Source organism: Equus przewalskii, chromosome 11, assembly GCF_037783145.1.
Source record: "Equus przewalskii isolate Varuska chromosome 11, EquPr2, whole genome shotgun sequence".
Taxonomy (NCBI): domain Eukaryota; kingdom Metazoa; phylum Chordata; class Mammalia; order Perissodactyla; family Equidae; genus Equus; species Equus przewalskii.
In genome coordinates, this window is record NC_091841.1 from 3,046,002 (window position 1) to 3,063,611 (window position 17,610).

The 17,610-nt window shown below is 42.7% G+C and overlaps 1 protein-coding gene across 1 annotated transcript; it reads left to right on the plus strand.

Annotated features, from left to right (window-relative positions):
• The first annotated feature begins 1,480 nt into the window (after positions 1–1,480).
• On the plus strand, positions 1,481–5,012 carry RAG1 (recombination activating 1). Its single transcript, XM_070565986.1, has one exon. The coding sequence runs from the start codon at positions 1,481–1,483 to the stop codon at positions 4,607–4,609; it is 3,129 nt and encodes a 1,042-aa protein (XP_070422087.1). The 3' UTR covers positions 4,610–5,012.
• The last annotated feature ends 12,598 nt before the right edge of the window (positions 5,013–17,610 follow it).

Genomic DNA, 17,610 nt, shown 5'->3' on the forward strand with positions numbered 1-17,610 from the left:
ATCTAACAGGATTTCCTTTTTAACCAAGTCTTGGAAATTGGCTTTTTGTTCTTAGGAAAAACATCCATCTCTGAAGCATAATGCACGGAAGATGGAACAAACTTCAGTCCTTTAAAGGGGGGGTTTAAAAAGGAACTGTGTCGGCAGCAGTCAGGGTTAGCCCGTCCCCTCCCCACCAGCTCCCCAGATCCCACCCCGGACCAAAGTGTGTTCTTCTGAGGATTGGTCTCCATGACCACATGACACACAAAAAAAAAACAAAACAAAGCAGAACAAAGCCCATCAATTTGGTTAGTTAATTAACTGAGGGGAGAAAAGTGTTGCTTGATATTATCGTGGGTGAAGAGCATTAACCCAGAGAAATTTGAGAGATAAAGATGCTAGGTTGAAAGTACATTGCCGTTTTTTCAGCTACACATACTAAAGAACTTGGAGAAGATTGGGCTACTTGGGTCTAGGGAGGACTCAGTGGCATTTTCAGACTTTTCCCTATAGCACTATTGCTGTCTATACTGCAACCCAGATTGGTAGGGTTTCCCGGCATCTGTAATTGCTAACGTTTTTTACCAGAAGAAAAATATTACTCTGACCTCTTCTTATTGCAAATGATAGTGCTCATGACCATTGCCCAGTAATGACTTCCAGGATGGCCTGTGTGAGTTTTATCTGGAACTACTTGAATTTTTCATCTTTAAAGTCCTTTGGGTCTTCGCATGTGCATGCCATGGTTTGTTGCAGGTTTAGAGAGTTCTTTGGTTTTTGTTTCTAATGGAGACACAGCTTTATAATTTACAGCAGCGTTCATTAATTAACATTGTAAGCATAATTACTATCCATGATACTTATTATTAGTTTGCATTCATAAAGCTCAAAATTCACTTCATTCTTTCAAGTAGTAAGTAATTAGTTCCTTTGGTTTTGTAGCTTTATCATCCTTTTATGACCTGTTTAGAAGAAATAGACAACCAACCTCCCAGGAGACTGCTTTAAAAATCTCGAAATACATTGTCTGGCTAGTGCAATGAGGCTAATACAATGTGGAAAATACGACTTTTCTTTGGTTTTAGAAGCCAGTTTTTCCTTGCATTTACTCAGCAAATAACTATTGAGCACCTGATGTGTTCTAGGAAGCTTTGGGAGACAGAGATGAATCACTCAAAGATTCTGTCCTTAAGGTTTTGGTGAAAAGGAAATAAGATTTTACATATATATATGTAAAAAAGCCATGATGGCGCATGTACTGAGATACAAGCTATAAATAACCACAAGCACTATCAGAACAGGACGTGACTCTGTTCTCTGCTGTATGATCAGCACCTAACACAGTATATTAAATTGGAGGTTTCATAACTAACTTTTTGGATGAATGAATGAATAATTCAATGTATTAATTTGTATTCTTTCCAAGATGTATCTGTGGGATATTGACATTTTTTCCTAATCTGACTTGCTTTCTTTGTTCTCAGATACCTCAGCCAGCATGGCTGTCTCTTTGACACCCACCCTGGGACTCAATTCTGCCCCAGATGAAATCCAGCATCCACATATTAAATTTTCCGAATGGAAATTTAAGCTATTCAGGGTGAGATCCTTTGAAAAGGCACCTGAAGAAGCTCAAAAGGAAAAAGATTCCTCTGAGGGGAAACCCTCTCTAGAGCAATCTCCAGCAGTCCTGGATAAGGCTGGTGGTCAGAAACCAGTCCTGACTCAACCAGCAGTAAAGCCTCACCCTAAGTTTTTGAAGAAATCCCATGATGATGGGAAAGCAAGAGAGAAAGCCATCCACCAAGCCAGCCTTCGACATCTCTGCCGCATCTGTGGGAATTCTTTTAAAACTGATGGGCACAATAGGAGATATCCAGTCCACGGGCCTGTGGATGGCAAAACCCAAGTGCTTTTACGAAAGAAGGAAAAGAGAGCCACTTCCTGGCCCGACCTCATTGCCAAGGTTTTCCGGATCGATGTGAAAGCCGATGTTGACTCCATCCACCCCACTGAGTTCTGCCATAACTGCTGGAGCATCATGCACAGGAAGTTTAGCAGTGCTCCATGTGAGGTTTACTTCCCGAAGAACGCAACCATGGAGTGGCACCCCCACACCCCGTCCTGTGACATCTGCCACACTGCCCGTCAGGGACTCAAGAGGAAGAGTCATCAGCCAAATGTGCAGCTCAGCAAAAAACTCAAAACTGCGGTTGACCGAGCGAGGCAGGCCCGTCAGCACAAGAGGAGAGCTCAGGCAAGGATCAGCGGCAAGGGAGTGCTGAAGAAGATCACCAGCTGCAGTAAGATCCATCTTAGCACCAAGCTCCTTGCAGTGGACTTCCCGGCGTACTTTGTGAAATCTATCTCCTGCCAGATTTGTGAACACATCCTGGCTGACCCTGTGGTCACCAGCTGTAAGCATGTATTTTGCAGGATCTGCATTCTCAGATGCCTCAAAGTCATGGGCAGCTATTGTCCCTCTTGCCGATATCCCTGCTTCCCCACTGACCTGGAGAGTCCCGTGAAGTCCTTTCTGAGCATCCTGAATTCCCTCATGGTGAAATGTCCAGCAGAAGAGTGCAATGAGGAGGTCAGCTTGGAAAAATATAATCACCATGTCTCAAGCCACAAGGAATCGAAAGAGACTTTTGTGCATATTAATAAAGGGGGCCGGCCCCGCCAGCATCTCCTGTCACTGACCCGGAGGGCTCAGAAGCACCGTCTGAGGGAGCTCAAGCTGCAAGTCAAGGCTTTTGCCGACAAAGAAGAAGGAGGAGATGTGAAGTCTGTGTGCCTGACCTTGTTCCTGCTGGCGCTGCGGGCGAGGAATGAGCACAGACAAGCCGACGAGCTGGAGGCCATCATGCAGGGGCGGGGCTCCGGCCTGCAGCCAGCAGTTTGCTTGGCCATCCGCGTCAACACCTTCCTCAGCTGCAGTCAGTACCACAAAATGTACAGGACTGTCAAAGCCATCACGGGGAGGCAGATTTTTCAGCCTTTGCATGCCCTCCGGAACGCTGAAAAGGTCCTTCTGCCGGGCTACCACCCCTTTGAGTGGCAGCCCCCTCTGAAGAACGTGTCCTCCAACACTGACGTTGGCATTATTGACGGATTGTCTGGACTGTCCTCGTCTGTGGACGATTACCCGGTGGACACCATTGCGAAGCGGTTCCGCTACGATTCGGCTTTGGTGTCTGCTCTGATGGACATGGAAGAAGACATCCTGGAAGGCATGAGAGCCCAAGAGCTTGACGATTACCTGAACGGCCCCTTCACTGTGGTGGTGAAGGAGTCCTGTGACGGGATGGGAGACGTGAGTGAGAAGCACGGCAGTGGGCCAGCCGTTCCGGAAAAGGCAGTTCGGTTTTCATTCACAATCATGAAAATTACTATAGCACATGGCTCACAGAATGTGAAGGTGTTTGAGGAAGCCAAACCTAACTCTGAGCTGTGTTGCAAGCCCTTGTGCCTTATGCTGGCAGATGAATCTGACCACGAGACTCTGACGGCCATCCTGAGCCCTCTCATTGCTGAGCGGGAGGCCATGAAGGACAGCGAATTAATGCTTGAGATGGGAGGCATCCTCCGCACTTTCCAGTTCATCTTTCGGGGCACGGGCTATGATGAGAAACTTGTCCGGGAAGTGGAAGGCCTTGAGGCTTCCGGCTCGGTCTACATCTGTACCCTTTGTGATGCCACCCGCCTGGAAGCCTCTCAAAATCTTGTCTTCCACTCCATAACCAGAAGCCACGCTGAGAACCTGGAGCGCTATGAGGTCTGGCGTTCCAACCCATACCATGAGTCTGTGGAAGAATTGCGGGATCGGGTGAAAGGGGTCTCCGCCAAGCCCTTCATCGAGACAGTCCCTTCCATAGATGCGCTCCACTGCGACATTGGCAATGCAGCTGAGTTCTACAAGATCTTCCAGCTAGAGATTGGGGAGGTGTATAAGAACCCCAATGCCTCCAAAGAGGAAAGGAAAAGATGGCAGGCTACGCTGGACAAACATCTCCGGAAGAAGATGAACCTGAAACCAATCATGAGGATGAATGGCAACTTTGCCAGGAAGCTCATGACCAAAGAGACTGTTGAAGCAGTTTGTGAATTAATTCCCTCCCGGGAGAGGCACGAAGCTCTGAAGGAGCTAATGGACCTTTACCTGAAGATGAAGCCCGTCTGGCGCTCATCATGCCCGGCTAAGGAGTGCCCAGAATCCCTCTGCCAGTATAGTTTCAATTCACAGCGTTTTGCTGAGCTCCTCTCTACCAAGTTCAAGTATCGGTATGAGGGCAAAATCACCAATTATTTTCACAAAACCCTGGCACACGTCCCTGAAATTATTGAGAGGGATGGCTCCATAGGGGCATGGGCAAGCGAGGGAAACGAGTCTGGCAACAAACTGTTCCGGCGCTTCCGGAAAATGAATGCCAGGCAGTCCAAGTGTTATGAAATGGAAGATGTCCTGAAACATCACTGGTTGTATACCTCCAAGTATCTGCAGAAGTTTATGGATGCTCATAAAGCACTGAAAAATTCTGGGTTTTGCATAAACTCACAAGGAAGCTTAGAGGACCCGTTAGGCTCAGATGACTCTCTGGAAACTCAAGATTCAATGGAATTTTAAGTCAGGCAGCCACTTAGGAGTTGGTTTTTGTGGATGAGTTTCCTTCTGGGTTGCATTGAGATCTTCTCCTGTCACCATTCAGTCCTCTGTGTGGGGCTTCACCACCCGAGAGGTGGTAGGTTGGAGAAGCCACAGATGCTGAGTCCACGTCAGGGATGGGTAACTGATGAGCTGGTTGCTTGAGCCATTGAGGGAGTTCAGAAAAGCAACAGGAGAAATCAGTTATTTCAAAGCTCAGTAAACTCAGAACAGGAGTAACAGTCAGGGACCAGAGATGAACAAATCTGTGTGTGTGCGTGTGTGTGACTAGTGAGGTGAAAATCACAGCCACATTGTCAAAGAAGAAGAGCCTGTGAAGCCAGGAAGGGAGTTTGTCTTGTGGTTTCCATTTCTCCCCCTTAATTTCTTAGAGTTTTTATTGAGACATAAATGTTTTCTATATCATTTTTGTGGAATTCTTTATTTTTATAAATTTCACATACCTTGTCTTATTCTACGACATTCAAAAAAGCTGTTCAGATTTCTCTAATAATAATATCTTACATTTGTACGTCACGATGACCTTTAAAAAGTGCTCTGAATGCATTTTCTCATTTGGTGCTTGATGCAGAAATACCCTCCATCCAGAAAAGTTTTGGAAAACCAGTCGTTTTCTGGGTTTAAAGGATGTCTGTATTGTAACCTTAAGAATTTAGAAGGTCATCTGCTATCTTGGATTTTTCAATAATGAAGTTAGAATAAAACTGTTAGCTACACTTGGTTATTAAATCTTCTGATAATACATGTTTACTTAGCTATCAGTAGCCAAAACTGTTTTTGTTTTTACTTTTTAATTAATTTAGAGTCTCCAAATGCTTCTCTATAAAATCTTGAAGCCACAGAGGCTTTTAACATCCAGGTTTGCTCACAATGTAAAAGCAGATTTAATGTCTTGCTGAAAATTTCTGCCAGATTTTCTCCATATGAAACCTGGGCCAATTTTACTAAATCCAGGCTTCCTGGAGTCTTTCCCTCTGCAACGTGTTATTTTTTCTATTGTGATCAGTTTACTGTCAGTGTACGCAGATTTTTGTAGCGGGGAACTTTGTGCTTTTTCCACCCGCTAAGTTTAGATGGAACCTGCTCATAGTGCAGCAGAAGAGTTCATGTTTGTAGGGCGGTTTTTTTTTTTTTTTTTTTTTTTGCCACTCTTGGGATATTTCCACATTTATTTTGCCTCATTTTTCCTCACAACAACTCTGGGGGGTAACATTGCTATTATCCTTATTTCATAGAGGGTTAAATGGTTTGCCCAAAGTCACAGGGATAATAAATACCTGATTTGGAATTTGAACTCAGGCCTTTGGTCTCCAAATTCCATGTTCTTTCTACCACGAAAACCATAAATTGTTTAGGATCCACAACTGATCGTCACGGTTCATAATCTTGGAATTACATTCCTTGGCAGTAGGGATGGGTGAGTTTTTAAGTCATTGGCGTGCTTTGGGTCTTTTGATAGAAGAAAGTGATGCTAAAGCTCCCAAGAGCCCCAAAACCTCTGGTGGCTCCAGTAATTTGAAAACTACTGTCTGCATCCTTAGGAATTTGGGAATTGCCAATAGCTGGCAATGTAGAGCGGGCATGGGATTTTATATGCTTCCCCGAGTCATAATGACATGTTAGTGTTAATTAGTTCTTTTCTTCCTTTGATTTTATTGGCCCTAATTGCCACTCTTCATACGCAGTATATCAAAGAGCTTTGTAATTTACTTGTCCAACATGCACCAGTGACATTATCCTAAATGGGATGCATTTGGTGCTTTGGTGGGGGTTGAACCCAGTATTTTCCATTAAAAAAGCACAAGAGTTTTTCTTGCTTTTTGTATATAGAATGTATATAAATTACAAAGACATTCCTAATTTAGTTGTCAAAAACAGATACATATTTTAATTTTATTTTTTCTTGAAAACCTAAGTTTTGCATTTTGTAAACCAAGGGCTTCTCGGACATCCCTTCCCTTCATCCTGTTTAATCCACACAGTATGTCTCTGCACTCATCAGCAGCTAAATTCATATAATCATCCTACTCCCTGAAGCAAGCCGGCACTGGTTTGTAGATTTTTTCCCTTTTCCACCTGTTACTGGATTGGTGGTACTGTAAATACTTTCCAATATTAAATTTCCCTTTTCTAGCATTGTAAGAACTGTTTTGAATGCATGTGACTAACAGTGTGATCTATAGCACAACCTTGCTGGTAATCCCTTAATCAGATCACATCTTGATAAACCCTGGGAGCACCTGGCCGCAGGACTTCCGGTATGTAGAAATGTTGCCTTTGGTTGCGTTTGCTCTCATTGTCGAGTTTGCAATATCCTAGACCCGGGTTTTATACGAGAGTTTTATTTTTGACAATGCCCTTTGTAAATGCAGTGACATGCTCCAGGGAAATTCACCACACTGAACGCAACATTGTTTTTTTGAAGTATAGACTGGGACTTCAGAAGTGCAATGCATTTTTCTCCCATGAAACCTGATTCTGTGAGTGTTCCAGCCAACTCTCTAAGGTGCTCTGCAGGGACCAGTGATAATGGCTGATGGAGATTGATGAATGGCCCGTGTGAGGTCAGAAAGTGCCTTGGGGTTAATAACCGTGCGCAAAGAAGCAGGAGTGGGAGGAAAGATTCCTTTTCCTTGCAGGTGAACTGCGGTTTAGTTTTGCCTCAATTTGTTTTCACAAAATATAGATGAAGATAAAGATTTTTTTGGTTGAGTGTGTGTGTCTCTCACTTCATCAAACAGAATTCAAATTCCACACAGCCAGGAGGCGGGATTCAGAGGCCCAGGTGGTGGTGGGAGGAAGGAATCATCACCGGGATGTGAGTGAGTTTTGATGGCGGACGTGTATGTGTCTTCAGTTTTGTCTGGGAGATGATCTCTTCTTTCAATGTTAAGAGATTTTAAGGAAGAGATTTGTCCCTATTTTCTTTTTCCCTTTAACTACAGTAATGTACATAAATATACCTCAGAAATCATTTTTGGTGAGATTTTTCTTTTTTGTGGAATTGCACTTCACTTTATTTTCTTACAAATCATTGTAAAGTTTGCTTAGTGGCTTTCGAGAGCCTTCTTTTTTTCTGTATTAGGGAAAGTTCGGGTACCAGGATGCAACGAATTCATTTGATGCGGGGACTGTATTTCCATTTGAACATTTCTTCAAATGTTTCCAGATTGAACAAAGTATTTGTTTCAATACTTATTTTTATGTTTCAATATTTCTACTCCTTATTAATATTATGGTGAGTGTTAACAACTGTATGTTTAAGTATTTGAAATAAAAGTTTAAAATTGGAAATAGTGGGTATTGTGATTTATATTCAAATAATATTGAGTGCAACATTTAAAAACTGAAGTAACATTTTCCTTGAGGGAAATACAAAATAAATTTGGTGATCTTTAGAATAAAGGCCAACAGAATAGTGATAATGAGTATAATTTATCCTAATAAAGGATGAGACAATTTGGTTCCAGATACTTGAGGTAAATAGTAAGCCTTTCAAAAATGTAGGATTTGAAAATCTGATAAAATATGGAGCTGTTCCTCAGAAAATGCACATATTCGTATACTCAAAATTTTGGTCAGAGCGGTTGATTTGTCCAGGGCCACACAGATAATGGCAGAACAGAGCTAGAGCCCAGGTTCTCTGCTCAGTGCTTTTCCTAATGACAATAGTAACAAAATAACAATGATCATGCTAATAATAATCATAATAGCAGTACCGCTTACCAGTGTGGTCGGCACTTTGCACTCGGCTTTCTCACCGGCTCCCTTGGGAGTCACTGCCACTATCATCTCCTTGTCCCACACGAGGTCACTGGAGCTCGTCTCAGCCAGAAAATGGCAGAGCCGCATTTCCAGTCGCCCTCCGGCTCTGTGCATCTTGTCTTCCCAGTACTCAGTCACCTCCTCATCATCCACGAATTTCCAAGCATCCTAGTGCCACCCTTGCTGGGGACTTCCCAGGTCCCTTCTCCTCGTAACAGAGATTCAGCCTGGCTGCTTCTGTGCAACCGCACCAATTTATAAAATGTTACAATATGTTCGTCCTTGTAGGCAAATAGCCTGTGCCCCGAAGGCCCTGCTGTCTTCCTGTTCTGGCAGCCCCACCCCGTCCCCCAGGAACTCAGGATCCAGCCAGTGACAGGTTAACTCCCGGCACAGCAGGAGCCTAGGGACTGACTGCTCCAGCGACTTCTTCTTTGATTTTTTTTTTTTACTGGTGCTATCTTTGCCTTGTTTTATTTTTTCCCAGCTTTATTGAGGTATAATTGACAAATACGTATTGTATATATTTTAAGTGTACAACATGATGATTTGATATAAGTATACATTGTAAAGTGTTTACCACAATCAATTAACACATCCCTCCCCTCACATAGCCACCTTTTTTGTGTGTAGTAAGAACGCTTAAGATCTACTCTTGACAAATTGCAAGTGTACAGCCCGATATTAACTAAGTCATCACCCTGACATTAGATCCTCAGAATTACTCATCTTATAACTGAAAGTTTGTGTCCTTTGACCAAGTATTTGAATATCACCCCTGCCTTTGAGAATGTAGTATGTCCTCACCCTTCAAGGCCCAGCTAAGTTCTCTATCATTCCTGATACCCTTTCTAACCACTTCAGTCTATATTTTGAACTAATATTTGTAGGATGCCTTCTGTGAGCAGGCAGTGTGTGCTTGGCGCTGGAGATACAGCGGTAAGCAACTCGAACTGGCCTCTGCTCCCAAAGAGCTGGGTGGAGGCAGACAACGCATCGACAACAAGGCTGATAAATGCGTGACTACACACTCTCGCGGGCGATCCGAAGGAAAAGTGCCAGGTGCAATCAAAGTGCAATAGGCCAGGGAGTTTAAACTGGGGAATCAGAGAAAGCGCCTAGGAAGAAGGAAGAGACTGGTAGAATGAGTGGGGTGAGGGCATGTGAGGGGCACAGACCTGGAGCAGACTTAGGCTGTGGGAAGACCGAGGTGAGAGAGCAGTTGGCGGTGTTTAGGAACTGAAGGAAAGCCCATGTGGCAGAAGCAGCCTGGGCGAAGGGGAGGCAGGGGCTGCGCGAGTCTGGAGAATCAGGCAGAGGCCTCGGCACACGGGACCCGGCTGATTGGTAAAGACTGAATCCCACTCCAGGTGCAGATGGAAACCATTGAAGAGTTTGAGGCGGGCAGCTGATGCAGTCCATGCCAAGCCAGGAATGGGACACGGGTGAAAACCTTCTGGAAGGTACTAAGCGTGAGGGGATTTGTCCAAGATTAAGAAGGGTTACGCACATATGATTAAATGGTGGGGCATCGATTTGAAACATTTTGACGTCAGTTATACACTGCCTGCTGAGTCACACGTGTCACTCCCTCGAGTGACTGTGTCCAGGTGCCCCAGGTAGGAGGGGGAGGGGAAAGGTTCCACATTAGCCTCATTTTCTCAGGAAGTCAGCATTTCTTCCCCTGGCCTTTTTCCTTCTTTCTCATAGAAATTCTTCCCCTTGGCTTTTTTTTTTATATGATCTTTTTTCCCCTTCTGATGGTGACGGTGTATTTCTGCGTTCACAAAGTACATCCTGACTTGCTCGGAGGCCAAGGTCTGTGTATTTTTGTAGTGAGGTCTGATCAAGGCCTAAATGAATACCCAGTGCTCACAGCGCCATCTTTCCATTTTTGTCTTCAAGAAGTCCATTGAGAGGTTTCTTCCCCCGACAGCAACCAATTCTCTGGTTCCCCAAAACCAATTGCATGTCCTACAATTCGATTTAATTGTGACCCTAACCATGCAACGTTAGCCCAGACCCCTCAGGTTAAGGGCTCAGTCCCACAAGACTGCCCCTACTTCAGACACCAGCCACAAATGGGGGGCCCAGGCTACCCACATTTCTGCCTGGCTGGCTACTAATGTGGGGCTTCCCATGACCCCTCCCACCAAGGCTTGATAATTCGATGGAATGGGCACAGGACTCAGGAAGCCACTTTGCTTATATATTTACTGGTTTATTATAAAGGATACAATTCATTACATATAATTCATTATAAATGATACAAATGAACAGTGGATGAAGATGACGAGGGAAAGGTCCAGAAGGGTCCTGAATGCAGGAGCTTCTGTCCCCACGGAACTGGGTTGTGCCACCCTCCCAACCCAGAAGCTCTCTGCACCTCATTGTTTAGGGTTTTTTAAAAAGTTATTTTATTGAGATCATATTGGCTTATAACGTTATATAAATTTCAGGTGTACATTATTATATTTTATTATATTTCAGCTTCTGTATAGACTGCCTCATGTTCACCACCGGTAGTCTAGTTTCCATCCTTCACCACATGTGTGTGCTGCTTTACCCCTTTCGCCCTACCCCCAACCACTTCTCCTCTGGTCACCACTAATATGTTCTCCTTATCTATGTGTTTGTTTGTTTATCTTCCACATATGAGTGAAAACATACGCTATTTGTCTTTCTCTATCTGACTTATTTCATTTAGTGTAATACCCTCAAGGTCCATCCATATTGTCACAAATGGCACAATTTTGTCCTTTTTATGGCTGAGTAGTATTCCATTGTGTATATATATATATATATATACCACATCTTCTTTAGCCAATCATCTGTTGAAGGGCACCTGGGTTGCCTCCACATCTTGGCTATTGTGAATAATGCTGCAGTGAACATAGGGGTGCATAAATCTCGGGAATTACTGATTTCATGTTCTTTGGATAAACACCCAGTAGTGGAATAGCTGGATCATGTGGTATTTCTATTTCTAATTTTTTGAGAAATCTCCATACTGCATTCCCACCAGCAGTGTATGAGGGTCCCCTTTCTCCACATCCTCTCCAACACTTATTTCTTGTTTTCTTAATTATAGCCATTCTGACAGGTGTGAGGTGATATCTCATCGTAGTTTTGATTTGCATTTCCTCGTTTAAGGGTTTTTATGGAGGGTTCGTTAAGTAGGCATGGATGATTAAATCATTGGCCACTGGTGATTGAACCCTATCTCTAGACTTTTTCTCTCCCAGGAGCTTGGGGTGAGGGTAGGGCTGAAAGTCCCCAGCTTCCCATCTGGGCTTGGTCTTTCTAGGGACCAGCCCCCATCCTGAAGCTATCTAGGGGCCTTTCAAGAGTCACTTCATTAGAACAACAACAACAAAATGCTCCTAGCGCCCTTATAACTCAGGAAATTCCACGGGTTTTAGGAGCTCTATGCCAGGAACCAGGGACAAAGACCAAATATCTCTCCAGGATACCACATTCATACTTTTCATGGTTCAAAATGGATGATTGAGCCATCTCTTACACACACACAAACCCCTCCTCTTCTGAGTTATCACTATACACTTTGCATTACGGATAGCTTGCACTACACAATTTCAAATTTGTCACCAACTGCTTCAAGTATATTGCTTTATTTTCTACAACTTTCCTGCCCTGCCCTCTTGCCCCATTCTACAGTGAGACTGTGAGTTCCCTAAAGATAGGTCTCATCGTTTGTGGTTCTTTTTCATAAGATTTAGTGTGGACCTTGGATTTTCAATAAATGCTTACTGATAGATACCTTGAGGAGGGCTACAAACTGTGGATCTAAGCCATGATTCAAGGGAGTTTTATCCTTAAGCTATATACACATCAGCCTTTTAAAAGGAGTGGTATTGATATCTTGTCCTTCCTATTTTCACAAATTATGATTTAAATCAATACACTGGATTGATATCTGGAGACAGAGTGAGGTATTAGTTCTTTTAGAAACGTGTGCCATGTTAGATGTTTCCTGACAGAATTAGGCGTGGGAAAATATATTTTCCCTATCATCTATGGTAAATTCCAAGTCAAAAAGCAAGATTCTATGCTAGAGTGGAATTTGGTGGCAGATAAAGAATTTGGAATTCTTGTCCCTGTGGATTAGAATGGCTGCCTATTCTATCTAAATTTACCATGATATCCATCCTAATCCTGCATGAACTCTTTTCTCTAGAAAAAAGAATAAATTTAACCCAAGGCCTCATCTCATCTCCTTCTGTGAATTTCACCGTACTTTTGGTTTCCAATTTCTGTGAGATGAGATATTTTCATTGATCAAGATATTTGGAACACAAGGAATTTATTGCCATATCTCATCCTTCATTTATTAAATAATTGGAAACAAAGGGAGACAACAACTGTAGAAGTGAGTAACTTCAGTCCATATACAGTGAACTTAATTTAATTCAGTGAACATTTATGGAGCAAATATAGTGAAACAGAAACCATGCCTGGTATTGAGGATACGAAGTTGAAGAAGAAACTCTTCTTGTTTTCAAGGAGCCCACCATCAAATAGAGAAGGCAGGCATATAAATGTCATATAAGTTGATAAAGACTATAAAGAGAGACAGTGGGCAAAGAGAGATAGCTTGGCCACCAAGGTGAGTGTTCCATTCTGTTTAGGCTGAAGGCTTCACAGAGAACATCAAGATTAAACTAAACCTTGAAGGATGATAGCTATTTACCAGGGGAAAGGATTTTCCAGGTGGAGGAAGTATATATATCATAGGAGATATTGGCTCAGTGCTCACTACATCCATTTCTCTTTTCTGGGCACACGCTAAGCTATATTTCCCAGCCTGCTTGCATCTAGGTGGGCCATGAGACTGGTTTTTGCCAATGGAATATCAGAAGAAATGATGTATCACTTGCAGCCTGAAACATTTACAAGTTGGTGTGTCTTTTCCACGCTTTTTCTTTTCCTTGTGTGTGAAGTCTTGAGGACGCAAGATAAAGATAAAGATGGAAGAATTGCCAAACAGAAAAAGCCTGATTCCCTGAGACACAACTTGGGGGAGAGCCACTCAGGTGAAGAGCCTAGTAAGGATAATCTGCATTGGACTCTGCCTGAGTGAGAAATAAGCTTTAATTGTGGCAAGTTACTGGTATTTGGGATTTTTTTGTTACAGCAGCTGTGTTAATTATCCTGACTAATATTTATTTTCTTATTCTCATCTGTGTAATCACAGAGGTACCTCTGTGTAAACTGTAAACTGTGTAAAGTGTAAACTCAGATCTTGTATCTCTTGCTTATTCAGTTAATTTATTCACTCTAAATATATATATACACACACACATATATACATATATATGTTTATGCTAGACAGTGTTATGTTAGATACTTTGGCTGCCTATACTGGAATTCAGATGCAACTCATCAAATTATTTATTTTTATTTTTATTTTTATAGAGAAGAAAACCCTGGAGAAGTTCAATACATTTCTTTTTATTTATTTATTAAATTTTTTTTTTTAAAGATTGACACCTGAGCTAACATCTGTTGCCAGTCTTCTTTTTCTTTTTTTCTTCTTCTCCCCAAACCCTCCCAGTACATAGTTGTATATTTCTAGTTGGAGGTCCTTCTGGCTGTGCTCTGTGAGACGCCACCTCAGCATGGCTTGATGAGCAGCGCTAGGTCTGCCTCCGGGATCTGAACCGGCAAAACCCTGGGCCACTGAAGCAGACTGTGTGAGCTTAGCCACTGAGCCACGGGGCTGGCTCCCTCATCAAAGAATTTAATTCAATTCAGTTCAACAACACTTTAAATGCCTACAGGATCCCAGGCATTATGCTAAGTATTTGGTATACAGATATTACAAAGTCATTGTTTGAGTCCGCACGGAACTCACAGTTGGTTGGACAAGTCAGACGCTTAGCACACTCAGCCACCAGTATTTAACTGGGTTAGGGGTCACAATAGAGATCATGAGAAGGTGCTGGAACAGCATTGGGAGGGATGATGAGCTCTGTGTGGTGTGACAGTAGTTTGAGATAGTACTCTTTTTTTTCTGAGAAACAAATTTAATTAAAATACTATTCTGTAATTCTGCTACAAAATAAGTTTGAATTTCTCTGAAAACAACATTGCCTTTTTAAATAATATTCTCTAGAGATAATCTTTTTAAAGATTTCATCAATTTGGATCAATAAAAATTAGTGTTTTCATATTTAAACTGTGGCAGTTAACAAAAATGCCCTTAGTACGGGGCTGGTGTCTATTTCTATTAACACTCGATTGCTGCGCATGTGTTTTAAGTTTTGATTCCTCTCTGAAGCGCTAAAGGATTAATGACAACTTTATTTTTTCTTAATCCTGATAATGTATTTTTTCCAACTTTATTGGGATATAATGGACATATAATTGTGTAAGTTTAAGGTGTACAACGTGATGATTTGCTATACATATACATTGTGAAATGATTACTACAATATGGTTAGTTAACACATCCATCACCTCACATAGTAACTTTTTTGGGGGGGGAGCGGTGAGAACATATAATATCTACTCTCTTAGCAACTTTCGAGTTTTAAATGTAAAAACGCTTCTTATTTCTTTATAGTCAAGAGTAAAAAGACACGTCCCTGCACCAGAGTTTTGGTCATTCAACCTACAAATCAGAGAAGGGTAGACTTTTTCTCAAAATGTTGTTGCAAATTTTTGTTTGTTTGGGGGGAATTAATTTTGGGAGATTTTTGGAAATAGTCTGAAACGCTGCGGAACTAGGTCTGGTAGATAAAGCAGGTTGTCAAATTTTATAATAACATTTTTGGTGATTTGTTTTCCTCCTAGTTCTTCCTTTTATCCTGACTTCACAATTCAAAACTCTATGCTTCACGGGGAAATGGAAAAAACTGAAAATATTAGCATTAGGTTTTGAAGGACACCTGAGGAGTAAGAGCTAGTCTATCATGCCGTCATTCATTCATTCCATAAATATTTATTTAGTGCTTACATCACCAGGAACTGTTTCCACGGTAGGTAAAGATTTCTCAGGCGAGAGTAAGAGAAAAAGCTAGAGTGGGCAGACACTGTGGATCCCAGAGAAAAAAGGTTCTTCCTTGTATCCTATATCCTGGGTTGAGCTGTGGAGTTGGGCAGAACAATAGAAACCCCAGATGAGTTTGAAGGAGTCAGGAACAGAAAGAATGTACATCTTACTTTCCTGATAGAGTCCAGGAAGCCAGTGGCATCCAGAGGGGTAATGGCAGTGAAGTGTGTTTAGGCAGAGACAGTCATGAAGAGGTTCTGTGACCAGTAAGGTGCAGGAGCAGCAAGATGTGTCCCAGAGGGGTACAGAAACAGACAAGTCCTAGGCGGTCCTGCAGGAGCACGGGGGCCACTCTGGGGGAGGAAGGGGCAGAATGACCTCCTTCTCATCCTGTGAGCCCACTGCGAACCTGCAAACAGCTGAGAGAGAGCTCAAACTAATGAGGCCTTGCGGTTAAGGCTGAGGTGCAACTCGGGCATCACCTTTAAAGCTGGTACCCTCAGGCCACGTGGGAGTGTGGCTGTGGTAGCAGAAGCTAGTGAGGAGAGATGACGTCCCTGAGGACCAGACGCTTCACCCCCTTCTCACTCCTACTCCCGACAATTCAGCATTACTTTTCTCCCTGGAACTTGGATAAAAAGTTAAGCAAAGAGGGAGAACCCTAAACTTATTGAAATTAAATTTCCAACACATGGTAAAAGGGATGCATAGGACAGTTTTGTTTCTGAGGCAGAGAGGTGTAAGCACTACAACTGTCAGGAGGTGATGGGGTTCAGAGAAGGCTTCCTGGAGGAGCAGGCGTCTGAACTGGGAGGTAAAGAGGGGACAGGAATGGGCCAGAGGCCTAGGGTATGAGCAGGAGTGACAGAGTGGAGGGGGAGGGCAGGCCCTGCCGGAGGAAGGGGTCGCTCCACAGCCCTGAGGACTGAAACAACTAGGGGTGCTCGCTGGAAACGTTACCGGTTCTGCATTTATGGAGATTGAGCACAAAGCGTGAAGGGAGCAGTGGAACGGAGAGGTAAGAGAGGGGACAGGACAAAATGATACGAATGAAGTTGCATGTATTTCACTGATGAAGATGGGGGGCCCTGGCCCTGCTCGTCTCGCCAGGCCCACGCCACTCCACGCTCCCCTTGTTTACTCTGTTCACAAGACTGACCTCCTTTCAGTTCCTCGAACGTGACAAGCTTCGTCTCACCCCACGGCCTTTAGACTAACTATTCCTTTTTATTATCTTTCCCTTCTCCTAACACATCTAACTGACTAGTACTTGTAGGTGAGTATAGTCCCTTATGATGGTCACTTTGGAAAGCCGTATACTTTTTATTGATATTATTCTGTGTAAACAGTTTTGGGACTTACCTTTAGACCCTATATATGAGCCACATCAGAAAACCCATTTCGTTAGCTTGTCCTCAGACTTCCTTTTTGACTAAAGTCATAATATAATATTGAGTTACACCCTACCAGGCTTTGGTGACATTGGTCTGTTTCTAGAAACCAACTCCACTTCTAATGGAGGAAGAGGGGTGACTGTTAAGGATTTTCAAAGGAATGAACCATGGATGCTGAAGCTGATAGAAATGTTTCAGGCAAAAGCAGCATATCATTGGAATAAGTGATATTCTTCTAATGTGGTTTATTTGAATGTTTGTGTAAGCTTATTACAAAAAAAGCCTCCTTATCTTAAAGTCACATCTGACGGACTCTTTGTGAGAAGACTTAAACAGACCTATTTTTACTCAACTATATGGTAAGTAAAACCAAAGTACTTGCTCTTGAAACACACGCCACACACCACACCACACACACACACACACACACACACACACGCCCCAAAAGCAGCCATGCTGGGGAGACTGGAGTTGAAGCGCAGAAGCCAGTGAGTTCAGAATTCAATTAGTTATCTTATCACATCTTGATCTCATTGACTACAACACAGATATGGGAATAATTCTTTAGCCACTCAGGCACTGTAGACAAATCAAGATAAGGGAATGTATCTACCTCTTGAGGGAATAACTCTTTCGAACTCTGGGAAGGATATTTCAGCTCTCACTTATGCCACTTTCTACTAACAGATAAAAAAGAAATCAGAGTGACTCTCAGAAAATTCAATAGTATAATTTTGCCCTTAATTGGTTAACTACGAATGTTAATAATTGGAGTAAATCTATATAAA

Coding starts and splice junctions, on each gene's coding strand:
- RAG1 (XM_070565986.1), top strand. CDS start 1,481: ATGGCTGTCTCTTTGACACCCACCCTGGGACTCAATTCTGCCCCAGAT.